We start from the raw sequence: 12925 nt of genomic DNA, 5'->3' as shown, positions 1-12925 counted from the left end.
GCGAAAGCAACTGATAAAACTACATGGAAGAATTTCCAGGCGTGTCTTTAAAGCTCAGCAGGGCACCTTGAGTGCTTTGCGAACAGAATAAGATCACATTTATCATCATCATGTATGAGTGAACTGATGGATAAAAATTCATCTCTGTCAGTATGTGCGACTGAAGCGTTCATTAAGGTAGTCACGTGATGTAACTGGAGGGTATTTGTTGGAGCCATCAAAGCAGGTGATCAGAGCTTCATCATCCGGCTGCACGAAGAAAGCCAGAGACTGACGTGTGTGGGGGTCTCCAGCAGGGGGCAGCAGGACTTTGTGGAGCTGAGGGACAGAACAACCGCAATAAGTAGCCTGCACATTGCTGTACATCTGGAAAACTTCCTCTCAACTTACCACAGAGATAAACTGATCGCTGGTCCAGCGCTGCAACAGGTCAGCGATATTGATGAGGACCGCTCCGGGGACGATGGGAGCGCAGATGAATTCACCTGAGCGTGCACGCACCTGTAGGTTAACACGTGTCAGGTGGGTTCCATGCTTCGGTTCATTCTAAAAGTGGAAAACGTTTGCAATTTGTCTTGCATCCAGAGAGGTGGAGATGTCAGTGTTGTTACCTGAAGACCTTCAGAGCTCTGAAACAACAGGGTGATGGTGCCGTAGTCCGAATGCTCTCCGCATCGCACCTGGCTCTCCTTCACTTTCTCGCTGTTTATTGGTGGGTAGTACAGAGACCGCAGTGTTGTGCCATTCTCATCAGCTGCAGGAGACACAATAACTCTGTTGGAACAAGCCTAGTGCATAAACATCACCAGAGTTTACACTGGACTGGATTCAGTACTAAACTGGAACATATAGGCTGAACAAAAAGGTACTTTAAGGTTTGACTGTCTGAGGGTACATGTAAGTAAACGTTGTTACAGTGAATATCAGCCTGTGGGGGGTGCATAAAATGGAAATAATCAAACTTAGTGCAAGTACCTCGAATTACAGCATTTGAGTAAATGTACTTAGTTATATTCCAGCACTGAATGTGAGCCGGGACGTGCCTGAAAAAGTCCACACATGGTCAGAAGACCTTTATGCTGACAAAAGATCTAGTTCACAGCGCTGCCACATATCAACTGATCTGTACTCACTGACTCACCTCAAAGGACAACCAGCCTGAACTCAAGCAACCACAGCACACTCCACATGAGCGCCGTGAGTCTGCCGATTCATACATACTTCCTATTAAACGGTGTGCACTCAGGAACACCTCGGGGTCCAGATCCAGACTGTGGGCTATCACCCTCAGCAGCCGCAGACTCAGCTCTGTACAGCGCTGGAAGAAAGACTTATGGATCTCCTGAAACTCTGATACAGCACCTGAGGGCCATTTCTACAGCATAAGAAGAGGAGAACAGGGTTAGACTCTGACTGATCATGGATTTGGACCCTGGATCATTTGAAACTTGACAGATCTGCTAACAATGTATCAGCTACTATTCATTTTTTTAACATAAGAAACATGCAAACTTTTTTTTAGATGGAGTCTTAGAATTAAAATGAAAATATGCCTTGAGCAGGACAATTGAAAAAAACAGACTCCTTCTACTTTGACCTTGAAGCTGATTACTTGTATAACAAAATGGGATCAAAGGCAACATGTTAAGCAATAAAACAACAAATCCTGAAGCGGGGTGTAAGAAGTATTCAGATCCTTAACTTGAAGAATAATAGTAATAGTAATAGTAATAAATCCACACTGTAAAAATACTAATTTACAAGTAAATCTCCCACGTTCAAAATCTGATGCATTAGCAGAACAATTTAATTAAAACACCAAAAGTAAAAGTACTATTATGTGATACCTCTGATTATTATTACTGCTGCATTATTGTTGCATTTTGCTGCTGTAGATGTTTAATATAGTGTTAACTGCTTTACATACATTTGGCTAGTTTAATCTAAAGCCATGCATCATATTCAATAAGATCATCATATATTTGTAGCATTGCTATCCTGTGAGAACCATGTATCTCTAGAATCTCACCTTGTCAGAAGCTCATAGAAATTTTTTTTTCTGTTTTCTGACAATGCATTTTCCAGTTAACCCAAAAGACTTTAAAATACTTTATTCAGTTTAAGAATTAGGAGAATCTTCCAGTTTATCAGAAAAACTTGGAGATACATGGTTTTCACTGGACAGGATGGGTATGAAAATCTGTAATTTGAGAAGTAACTAAAGCTGTCAGACAAATGTAGTGGAGTAACAAGATCAATACTTGCCTCTGAGATGTGGTGGAGTGTTGGTATGAAGTTGTATAAAATGGGAATACTCAAGTAAAGTGCAAGTACTTCAGATAAGTTATATTTCACCACTGCCCTGACGCATGTCTGCTGTGTAAAATAAACATAGTTGAACGCTGACAGTGAATCATTACTATGTCGGGGTGAAATGAAGAAATGTTGAAGGACTCCTTCAGGTCTCCAGGCCGGCGTGGATTCAACCTGAAAAGCAAATATTCTCATTTAAAACTAGTTGATTTTGCAGATGGGAAGTGTTTTGTGCATGTTTTCTGCTTCCTGCCTCTCAGTCTCCATTGACAGCCAGCCGTGAGTCGGATTGTTGGCAAAGGTTGTCCTGCTGAACGGTCGCTTCAGCTCATCTGGCTGCAGGAAGAATTTCTTGGATATGTCCATAACACGATCCACCTATATCCAAAAGTGCAGGAGAAAAGACGCATTCCGCGTTAAGCATTTGCAACAAACTATGATGATGCTTTTCAGTGGATTTGCTGTTCTCACCTCCTCCGGAGTGATCCCAGTGTTCAGCAGAAAAACAAAACCCACTTCTGTAAAAGCTGTTTTCAACGCTTTGCTCAACTTGCTCATCTGTTCGTCAGTGACATCTTTCTCACTGAGGCTGTAGGCGCCGAAGTCCACCACTGGGATGCTCATTTTAAAATCAAAGAGTGGATCTGGAAGAAGCTGAATGCAGAGCTACAGACGGTCTCACACCACAGGCTGCACAGACGCGTTTTTTATCGTGTCAGTCAGTGGTTGCAACCTCATCCTGGTGTCATGTGACCTATCCAGCCAATAGAAAAAGAGATCGTCATGTTCCAAAATGACATACCGTTACCTTGTCACTTTTTGGAGGATGCTGATGTGGCAGCTGGTACACAGTGACTCACTTTTTAATGTTGCACTTTAATAAGTTGAGTTAGTTTCTGTGGTGAATCTGTATGGCTGAGAGGATGTTTGATTTGGAGAAAGAATGGAGCATCTCCTTCGCCGGATGCGGTTTTATGGGGATTTATTATGTAGGTGCCACCAGCTGTATTCTTGAACGGTTCCCCCGCTTCATACAAGACGCCTCAAAAATCTATGGAGCGTCAGCAGGTGCTTTGATGGCCACTGTTCTGTCTGTGGGAATCCCCCCAGGTGAGTTGTGGGCTCTACATACCAAACTTCATTAAAAATTCTGTCATTTTAATGCTACTAAGGCAATTAGCAACTATACAAGGTGAAATGAAACAATATTCAAAACGAAATGTAAATCACGACACCTTGTCACATTATTCGGCATAAATCTAGTGCGCCAAGCAGCATTGTAGTTTGATAAATCTCCAATCACTGTCACTATCAACACCATGGGGAGTATTTTTTTTAGCATGAACCTTGTATCTTTTTTATTTGTTTTGTGTTGCCTTAATCACTAGATGATCTCGATTTTACAATTGCATTTCCAGGTGTTTCCACTGTTTCTTCCATGACGGATGCATTGTGTCAACTTAATGTGATATCACTGCTTGGACCACATTAATCTCTTCATGGACACACCAGTAAGCCTCTACTGACATTTTAATCTATTGAATTGTTGCTGGGGTTCATCTCAGGATGTTCTCTGATTTCTTTGAACTTTTGAATTTACTTTAGATTACCTTTCGCTACCTTTGCAACCTGGAGTTTAGCCAGGTCACCCAACCTGATGTATTTGATGTAAGTGACCAATAGTCTACTTCAGCAAACAATTGATAGCACAAGAAGCCAAAAAAACAAAAACAAAAACGTGACAAAGTTTAAATCAACAGAGGTAATCTAATTTAAGTCCTTAGCTGACAGAATCACTTCTCTTTTTAAGATCTGTACAATAAGAATTCATCAGAATTTCTATTTTTAAAGTCCATCTGCAGTGTTTTGCAACACACATTTTTTCTGCTGTGTGAGCTTCTTCACATCTAGAAATGTATACATTATGGGGCTTAAGGTTAGGGAAAAATGGGAGGCTGACTTGTCTTACAACTTTAATGATGTTGATTGGACTGAGTTGTGTGAAAAAACCCAGCGCTTTTCCTATAATAGTAAACATATACTAACCCAATATAATCTACTACATAGAGTTTATTACACCCCCGAAAGACTACACAAGATAAAACAGACAATCTCTCAATACTGTCCAAGATGCAAATCTGAAGTTGGCTCTCTTCTTCATATGTTCTGGTCCTGTTCACAATTATTCAACTATTGGGAAACAATACTTAGAACCATATCTAAGAAAACCAAAATAATTATTCCATCTGAACCAAGGTTAATTTTATTAGGGGACACATCGATGTTGCCTGTAACGGGCAACAAAACTAGATTCATAAGAATAGCTTTAACAACAGCTAATAAATGCATAGCTCTTAATCGGAAGAATGAGCTTCCGCCCCCACCCTCACTCTGGCTTAGCGAACTGACCTCTTGCATCCCCAATGAAAAAATAATGTACAATTTAAAACAAAGACCAGATAAATTTAAAGGAGTATGGGGTGGTCTACTAGATCATTTAAACACAGCAGACTTAGCTGATTGAAAGGTCATTATTACTTGCTATTACTACTTGTTATTACTACTATTTTTATTTTTATTATTTATTTTATTTAATCTTATTTAATTTAATTTAAATTTAATTTTTGGTTGTTGTTGTTTTTTTTTTTGTACCTATTCTGTCTCGATCCAATTGTATTATGACTTGTATTTACTGTAAGTACATTTCTTGATTTACAGTATACCAGTAATGGGAAACGGGGAGAGGGAATGGGAGGGGGGTTTGGGTCGGGGGAAAAATACTATGTTCACAATAATTTACTTGTACAATTGTCTTGAACTTGTTTGAAAAATTCAATAAACAGAATGTTTAAAATAATAAAAAAAGAAATGTATACATTATAATATAGTTTTCAGTTTTCCAGTTGACCTGTAATTATAGAATCCCAGTTCAGCTTGATCACGTCTGCACTGTGATTACTGTGTCCTCTGTGCAGAGAAATGCTGTGCTGATTTGATGTTCATAGCCAAACAGGCCAGGAAGCACAAACTGGGGCCCCTGCACCCGGCTTACAACCTGCTGCAGACAGTAAAGGACTCTCTGGCGGCGAGCCTTCCAGAAGATGCCCATGTTCGAGCCTCTGGGAAGCTCTGTGTGTCCCTGACCACTAGTGTCAGAGTTTGCGACCAGAGAGGAGCTCATTCAGGTATACTTTACAGTTTGCAACCCTTTTATCTGATGTAACTGACTTATCACAAGGCTTAAAAATGTATTACTCTACTCTATTACATTACTGTGTTCTTTGTCTGCATTGGGCGTTTATGTTCTGTAATATCTGTCTTTTTCCTGCCCTCGTATGCAGCTGCTTCGTCCCTTTCTACTGTGAACACACCAGCAAGCCCTTATACTTAAGATAGGACATGCAAAGTTCTCTCTAAACCAGGCTGTTTATTCTGAGCTTCAGCCACAATACAGCACAACATCATTCAGTGTAGCACTTTTTATGGCGAACATCCTCTCTGTGCTTAAATTAAAGCCAAATCAAAGCTATTTATTAACTGTTTTCAGATTTGATGCATGTGTTTCTCAGCCACTAATCTTAGTGTAACAGTATCTAAAATAAACAACCCAAACTGCCCTCAACAGCCAAATTCAGGCAAACAGGAGAAGGTGTCGACATGTGTGTACATTACCAGACTGATATATGATATAGCCTATTTATTGATTTTAATAATAATTAAGTTTCAGCACTCTGCAGCTCTTGTGGTGGAGAGAAATGACCCTGAAGTCAAGGCGCAGCAGATACAGCCAGAGTGGAACTCTATTGACTGAGCTCAGCACATACAAATGTTCACAGCAAAGTCCTTCTTTATCTTGTTTATATTCTTTTATATACTTGTGTGGACATGACCATCACCCCTTATCTTTGGGGTGGTGTCCAGCTAGAAACATTAGTTCACTTCTGGTCATATTCCTTAAATGTGATTAGTCACCATGATTTAAGCCTTTCTGTTATTACGCCACAGTCTGTACTTTGGCACTATCAAATATCGTGTTATTCCAAGGGTCTTTCCAGAACTCTTGCACGAATTGACAATACATGTTGGATAAACAAATTCTACCATATAATCCCTGATTTGAGGGTAAAAACCCTCATACAAAATTAAGCTTTGTTGTACTTTGCATAAAACATAAATTATGTTCATGTGAAGCTTCATATTTTCAAAAACAACATGTATGAAACAGATCTATCACATTCAGATTTCATTGATAACAATGATAAAACTTAGCCTTTAAACAAACATTCGATCTTGAGTTTATCCAGACTTGAAATCACAGTGTATCAGAATGACTGCAGACAACTGTTCTCATAGACACATAGATTGTGAACCTTCACAAGCAATGGAGTACTGATATATTGTTTCATTGACAAATGTGCAGAGAAGCGTGAGGCCTATTGCATGACTATATGTAACAAGTTATTCATGTAAATTAAAACTAATATGAATGAATGTCATAACTAAATGAAGTAACCAATAATTTGATAGATGCAATATAAAAATGTAATAACCTTTCAAAACAGTAATTATGATGAAAAATACATGGAATTGCCAATACCTTTAATACATGAAACGTACCTGATACCACTGATTAAAAGTTATTCAAAATACAACAATAGCAATATGTAGTGTAAAAGTGTTCTCAGTTCTTGAGCCATCCTGCGTGTGCTCTGGCCAATCCCATGACCAGTTGTTCTTGCCAGCATTGTCAGCATTTTCCATCAGATGCAGTATTGTTAGGGATAAAGATACAACAATGTTCTCAGAACATTTGACATACTCCTCCTTTATCGACCCTTGTGTAATTTATGAATCTCTGCTGATTGTAATAGATGTAGTTAATCCAACTGTATTGTAATCCAAGGAAGTATGGATTCTACTCCAGCAGTTGACAGTGTTGCCTTCAGAAACTCCTTTCTGATCTGTAGAAAAACCTCCGCCAGCAAAACAAAGGTGACAGCTAATCGTCTCAGAATGGGAGTCAGCAAAGGTAAGGATGAGGGAAGCAGTGCAGTGACTCACCCAGCACAGCAACCGACCATCCATAGAACGAGTGTTGAAGGGCTGAGCAAGAGTTTGGGAGGACAGATTGAGTTCTTTTGCAAGTCTGTAGTCCATTTAATTAGCATCAGCCCCAGAATCAAGGGCTGAATGGCTGAGGGAGAAAGAGGAGGAAGTGAGTGGAACAGAGGTTAGCTGGCAAACAGGGTTCGAGTGCACCAAGGTAGGACTCACCAGCGTTCTCTTTCTCCCTGCTGCTCGCAAAGCAGTTGGCCAAGAAGTGTCCTGATTGGCCACAATAAATGCAGAGTCCCTCATCCATGCAACGCTGCCGCTCTGCTGCAAAAAGTCTGGTTTGACCAATCTGCCAATCAGCTCTTCTGAAACACTAGGCTGGAACTCCAAGGGAAAACAGGAGATGGGGCGCTTTCCTGAAGCTGGAGTGCCCTCTGACGACCTCTGAGCAGGACCGAAGAGCTGTCGGCCTGATCTTCCCCGTTCTCTCTCTCGCTCGTACAGTCTCTTGTCAGTCTTGGAAGCTAGGGCAATTAAGGCCTCCAGTCCCATTGGCAGGTCCTGTGGTGCCCTTGAGAGTCTCAGAAAGTCCATCAAAGAAGGCATCAAAGCCAGAGTGTGCAACTCTATAGCGTAGTCGAAAACTTTCCTTCTCCCCTGACACAGGGCGACAAGGAATCGAGAGACCTCTCGGCCTGGGGTAACAGTCTGAAAAACCTGGTGGAGAGTCTCATGGAACAAGTGCAGTGAATCACAGATGGCCGACCTCTAGTTCCATTCAGCTGTTGCCCAGGCCTCAGCTCAACCAGACATGTGAGAAATAATGTATGCTACCTTGGATCGGTTGGAGGAAACGCAAGTCTCCCTTTCTTTTTAAACCAGTGGACTGTGAACGCCAGGGTCAAAATTGTCTTCATTGTTGAGATAAGAGAATTTGCTTTGAGGAATTAAGACACATAAGTTGTTTTTATTTATTTATTTTTATGTCCTTTTCAAAAAGCGGTGAAGTCTGTCCACCACCCAACTTCCTGAATTCACGAAACTGTTGTACAAGAATTGAATGTGGACAATAAAGTGAATGAGCTTGCAGGTTTGAGGTTTGTGTCTCTTCTTTTTGTCACACTCATTGACTCAAAGTCAAAGTCAAAGTCAGCTTTATTGTCAATTCTGCAGTATGTACACGACAAACAGAGAATCGAAATTGTGTTACTCTCAAATCTCTGTGACAAGACATATATTAAAAAGAAATAAATAAAAACTGTACAATCTCAACCAGGCATCTCAAACCGGTTCCATAAAGGGCCGCGTGGCTGCAAGTTTTCATTCCAACCAAGGAGGAACACACCAGGCTGGAATCAATTAATCAGCTGATCTCAGTCTTTAGCTGATAACTAAGTGATCCCTTGATGTTGATTGGTTGGCCTGATGTGCTCTTCCTGGGTTGGAATGAAAACCTGCAGCCACGCGGCCCTTTATGGAACCGGTTTGAGATGCCTGATCTAAACAATGACACTGATTATCTTAAAAGCACAATCATATTCAACCCCCAATTTAAAAATGTAAAAACATGTTGGGATCCAAAGTGACATACTTGACATTTTGGTCAAAGCAACTGATAAAACTCCATGGAAGAATTTCCAGGCATGTCTTCAAAGCTCAGCAGGGCACCTTGAGTGCTTTGCTAACAGAATAAAGATCACATTTATCATCATCATGTATGAGTCAACTGATGGCACAACAGCTCTGTCAGTACGTGTGACTGAAGCGTTCGATGATATATGCGCCTGCTGTAACTGGAGGGTATTTGTTGGAGCCATCACAGCAGGTGATCAGAGCTTCATCATCTGGCTGCACGAAGAAAGCCAGAGACTGACGTGTGTGGGAGTCTCCAGCAGGGGGCAGCAGGACTCTGTGGAGCTGAGGGACAGAACAACCGCAATAAGTAGCCTTCACATTGCTGTACATCTGGAAAACTCCCTTTCAACTTACCACAGAGATAAACTGATCGCTGGTCCAACGCTGCAACAGGTCAGCAATATTGATGAGGACTGCCCCGGGGACGATGGGAGCGCAGATGAATTCACCTGAGCGTGCACGCACCTGTAGGTTAACAAGGTAGGTTCCATGCCTGAAGATTTCTTCGTGTAGATGCAGTCCTAAGGCTTCAGTTCATTCTAAAGTGGAAAATGTTTGTAATTTGTCTTGCATCCAGAGAGGTGGAGATGTCAGTGTTGTTACCTGAAGACCTTCAGAGCTCTGAAACAACAGGGTGATGGTGCCGTAGTCCGAATGCTCTCCACATCGCACCTGGCCCTCCTTCACTTTCTCACTGTTTATTGGTGGGTAGTACAGAGACCGCAGCGTCGTGGCATTCTCATCAGCTGCAGGAGACACAATAACTCTGTTGAAACAAGCCTAGTGCATTAACATAACCAGAGTTTACACTGGACTGGATTCAGTACTATACTGGAAGTTATAGGCTGAACAAAAAGGTACTTTAAGGTTTGACTGTCTGAGGATACACATAAGTAAACGTTGTTTCAGTGAACATCAGCCTGTGGGGGGTGCATAAAATGGAAATACTCAAATTAACTGCAAGTACCTCGAATTACAGCATTTGAGTAAATGTACTTAGTTATATTCCAGCACTGAATGTGAGCCGGGACGTGCCTGAAGAAGTCCACACATGCTCAGAAGACCTTTATGCTGACAAAAGATCTAGTTCACAGCGCTGCCACATATCAACTGATCTGTACTCACTGACTCACCTCAAAGGACAACCAGCCTGAACTCAAGCAACCACAGCACACTCCATACATACTTCCTATTAAACGGTGTGCACTCAGAAACACCTCGGGGTCCAGATCCAGACTGTGGGCTATCACCCTCAGCAGCCGCAGACTCAGCTCTGTACAGCGCCGGAAGAAAGACGTCTGGATGTCCTGAAAGTCTGATAAAGCACCTGAGGGCCATTTCTACAGAGGAGAACAGAGTTAGACCCTGACTGATCCTGGATTTGTGTGTGTATCAGCTGCTATTCATTTTGAACATAAGAAACATGCAAACATGCAAACAATATGCCTTGAGCAGGACACTTGAAAAAAACAGACTCCTTCTACTTTGACCTTGAAGCTGATTACTTGTATAACAAAGTGGGATCAAGGCAACATGTTAAGCAATAAAACAACAAATCCTGAAGCAGGGGTGGAAGAAGTATTCAGATCCTTTACTTGAGTAAAAGTAGTAAATCCACACTGTAAAAACACACTATTCCAAGTAAATCTCCCCCGTTCAAAATCTGAAGCATTAGCAGCACAATTTACTTCTGCATTATTGTTGCATTTTACTGCTGTAGATGTTTAATATAGTGTTAACTGCTTTACATACAGTTGGCTAGTTTAATCTCAAGCCATGCATCATATTCTATAAGATCATCATATATTTGTGGTATTGCTATCCTGTGAGAACCACGTATCTCCAAAATGTAACCCTGTCAGAAGCTCATAAAAATACATTTTTGCTGTTTTCTGACAATGCATTTTCCAGTTAACCCAAAATACTTTAAAATACTTTATTTAGTTTAAGAATTAGGAGAATCTTCCAGTAAAGGAATCACTGCGCCTTTCAGAAAAACTGGGAGATACATGGTTTTCAGTGGATAGGATGGGTATGAAAATCTGTAACCTGAGAAGTAACTTTTAACTAAAGCTGTCAGACAAATGTAGTGGAGTAACAAGATCAATACTTGCCTCTGAGATGTGGTGGAGTGTTGGTATGAAGTTGTATAAAATGGGAATAATCGAGTAAAGTGCAAGTACTTCAAATAAGTTATATTTCACCACTGCCCTGACGCATGTCTGCTGTGTAAAACGAACATAATAAAACGCTTAAAGTAAATCATTACTATGGCGGGGTGAAGTGAAGCAGTGTTGAAGGACTCCTTCAGGTCTCCAGGCCGGCGTGGATTCAACCTGAAAAGCAAATATTCTCATTTAAAACTAGTTGATTTTGCAGATGAGAAGTGTTTTGTGCATGTTTTCTGCTTCCTGCCTCTCAGCCTCCATTGACAGCCAGCCGTGATTCGGATTGTTGGCAAAGGTTGTCCTGCTGAACGGTCGCTTCAGCTCATCTGGCTGCAGGAAGAATTTCTTGGATATGTCCATAACACGATCCACCTATATCCAAAAGTGCAGGAGAAAAGACGCATTCCGCGTTAAGCATTTGCAACAAACTATGATGATGCTTTTCAGTGGATTTGCTGTTCTCACCTCCTCCGGAGTGATCCCAGTGTTCAGCAGAAAAACAAAACCCACTTCTGTAAAAGCTGTTTTCAACTCTTTGCTCAACTTGCGCATCTGTTCGTCAGTGACATCTTTCTCACTGAGGCTGTAGGCGCCGAAGTCCACCACTGGGATGCTCATTTTAAAATCAAAGAGTGGATCTGGAAGAAGCTGAATGCAGAGCTGCAGACGGTCTCACACCACAGGCTGCACAGACGCGTTTTTATCGTGTCAGTCAGTGGTTGCAACCTCATCCTGGTGTCATGTGACCTATCCAGCCAATAGAAAAAGAGATCCTATTGGTCCAAAATGACATACCATTATCTTGTCACTTTTTGGATGATTTTTGCAGCTGTGATGCGGATGTGGCAGCTGGTACACAGTGACTCACTTTTTAATGTTGCACTTTAATAAGTTGATTTTCTGTGGTGGATCTGTACGATCTGGACTCTCGTTGGTGGAGTCGCACCTGAGAGGATGTTTGATCTGGAGAAAGAATGGAGCATCTCCTTCGCCGGATGCGGTTTTATGGGGATTTATTATGTAGGTGCCACCAGCTGTATCCTTGAACGGTTCCCCCGCTTCATACAAGACGCCTCAAAAATCTATGGAGCGTCAGCAGGTGCTTTGATGGCCACTGTTCTGTCTGTGGGAATCCCCCTTGGTGAGTTGTGGGCTCACATACCAAACTTCATTAAAGATTCTGTCATTTTAACGCTTCTTAGGCAATTAGCAAGTATACGGTAAAAAAGGTAAAATGAAACAATATTCAAAACGGAACTTAAATCACTACACCTTGTCACATAGCTCGGCATAAATTTAGTGCGCCAAGCAGCATTGTAGTTTGATAAATCTCCAATCAATGTCACTATCAACACCATGGGGAGTATTTTTTAGCATGAACCTTTTCTTATCTTTTTTATTTGTTTTGTGTTGCCTTAATCACTAGATGATCTTGATTTTACAATTGCATTTCCAGGTGTTTCCGCTGTTTCTTCCATGACGGATGCATTGTGTCAACTTAATGTGATATCACTGCTTGGACCACATTAATCTCACCAGAAAGCCTCTGCTGACATTTTAATCTATTAAATTGTTGCTGGGGTTCATCTCAGGATGTTCTCTGATTTCTTTGAACTTTTGAATTTACTTTAGATTACCTTTCGCTACCTTTGCAACCTGGAGTTTAGCCAGGTGACACAACCTGATATATTTGATGCGAGTGACCAAAAGTCTACTTCAGCAAACAATTGATAGCACAAGAAGCCCAAAAAAAT

The 12925-nt window shown here is 41.2% G+C and overlaps 1 protein-coding gene and 1 pseudogene across 1 annotated transcript; both read right to left on the bottom strand.

The window, feature by feature from the left end:
• Window positions 1-138: 138 nt before the first annotated feature.
• Window positions 139-2958, bottom strand: LOC121607759 (annotated as a pseudogene).
• Window positions 2959-9090: 6132 nt separating this feature from the next.
• LOC121607757 (UPF0676 protein C1494.01-like) lies at window positions 9091-11789 on the bottom strand. Its single transcript, XM_041938702.1, is given in 7 exon segments — window positions 9091-9285; window positions 9358-9468; window positions 9607-9749; window positions 10190-10343; window positions 11273-11339; window positions 11419-11543; window positions 11637-11789. Coding segments are annotated over 7 exon segments (948 nt in total).
• Window positions 11790-12925: the final 1136 nt, after the last annotated feature.

This window comes from Chelmon rostratus, chromosome 6 (genome assembly GCF_017976325.1).
Source record: "Chelmon rostratus isolate fCheRos1 chromosome 6, fCheRos1.pri, whole genome shotgun sequence".
NCBI lineage: Eukaryota > Metazoa > Chordata > Actinopteri > Chaetodontiformes > Chaetodontidae > Chelmon > Chelmon rostratus.
This window is presented reverse-complemented; position numbering and strand designations above follow the sequence as displayed.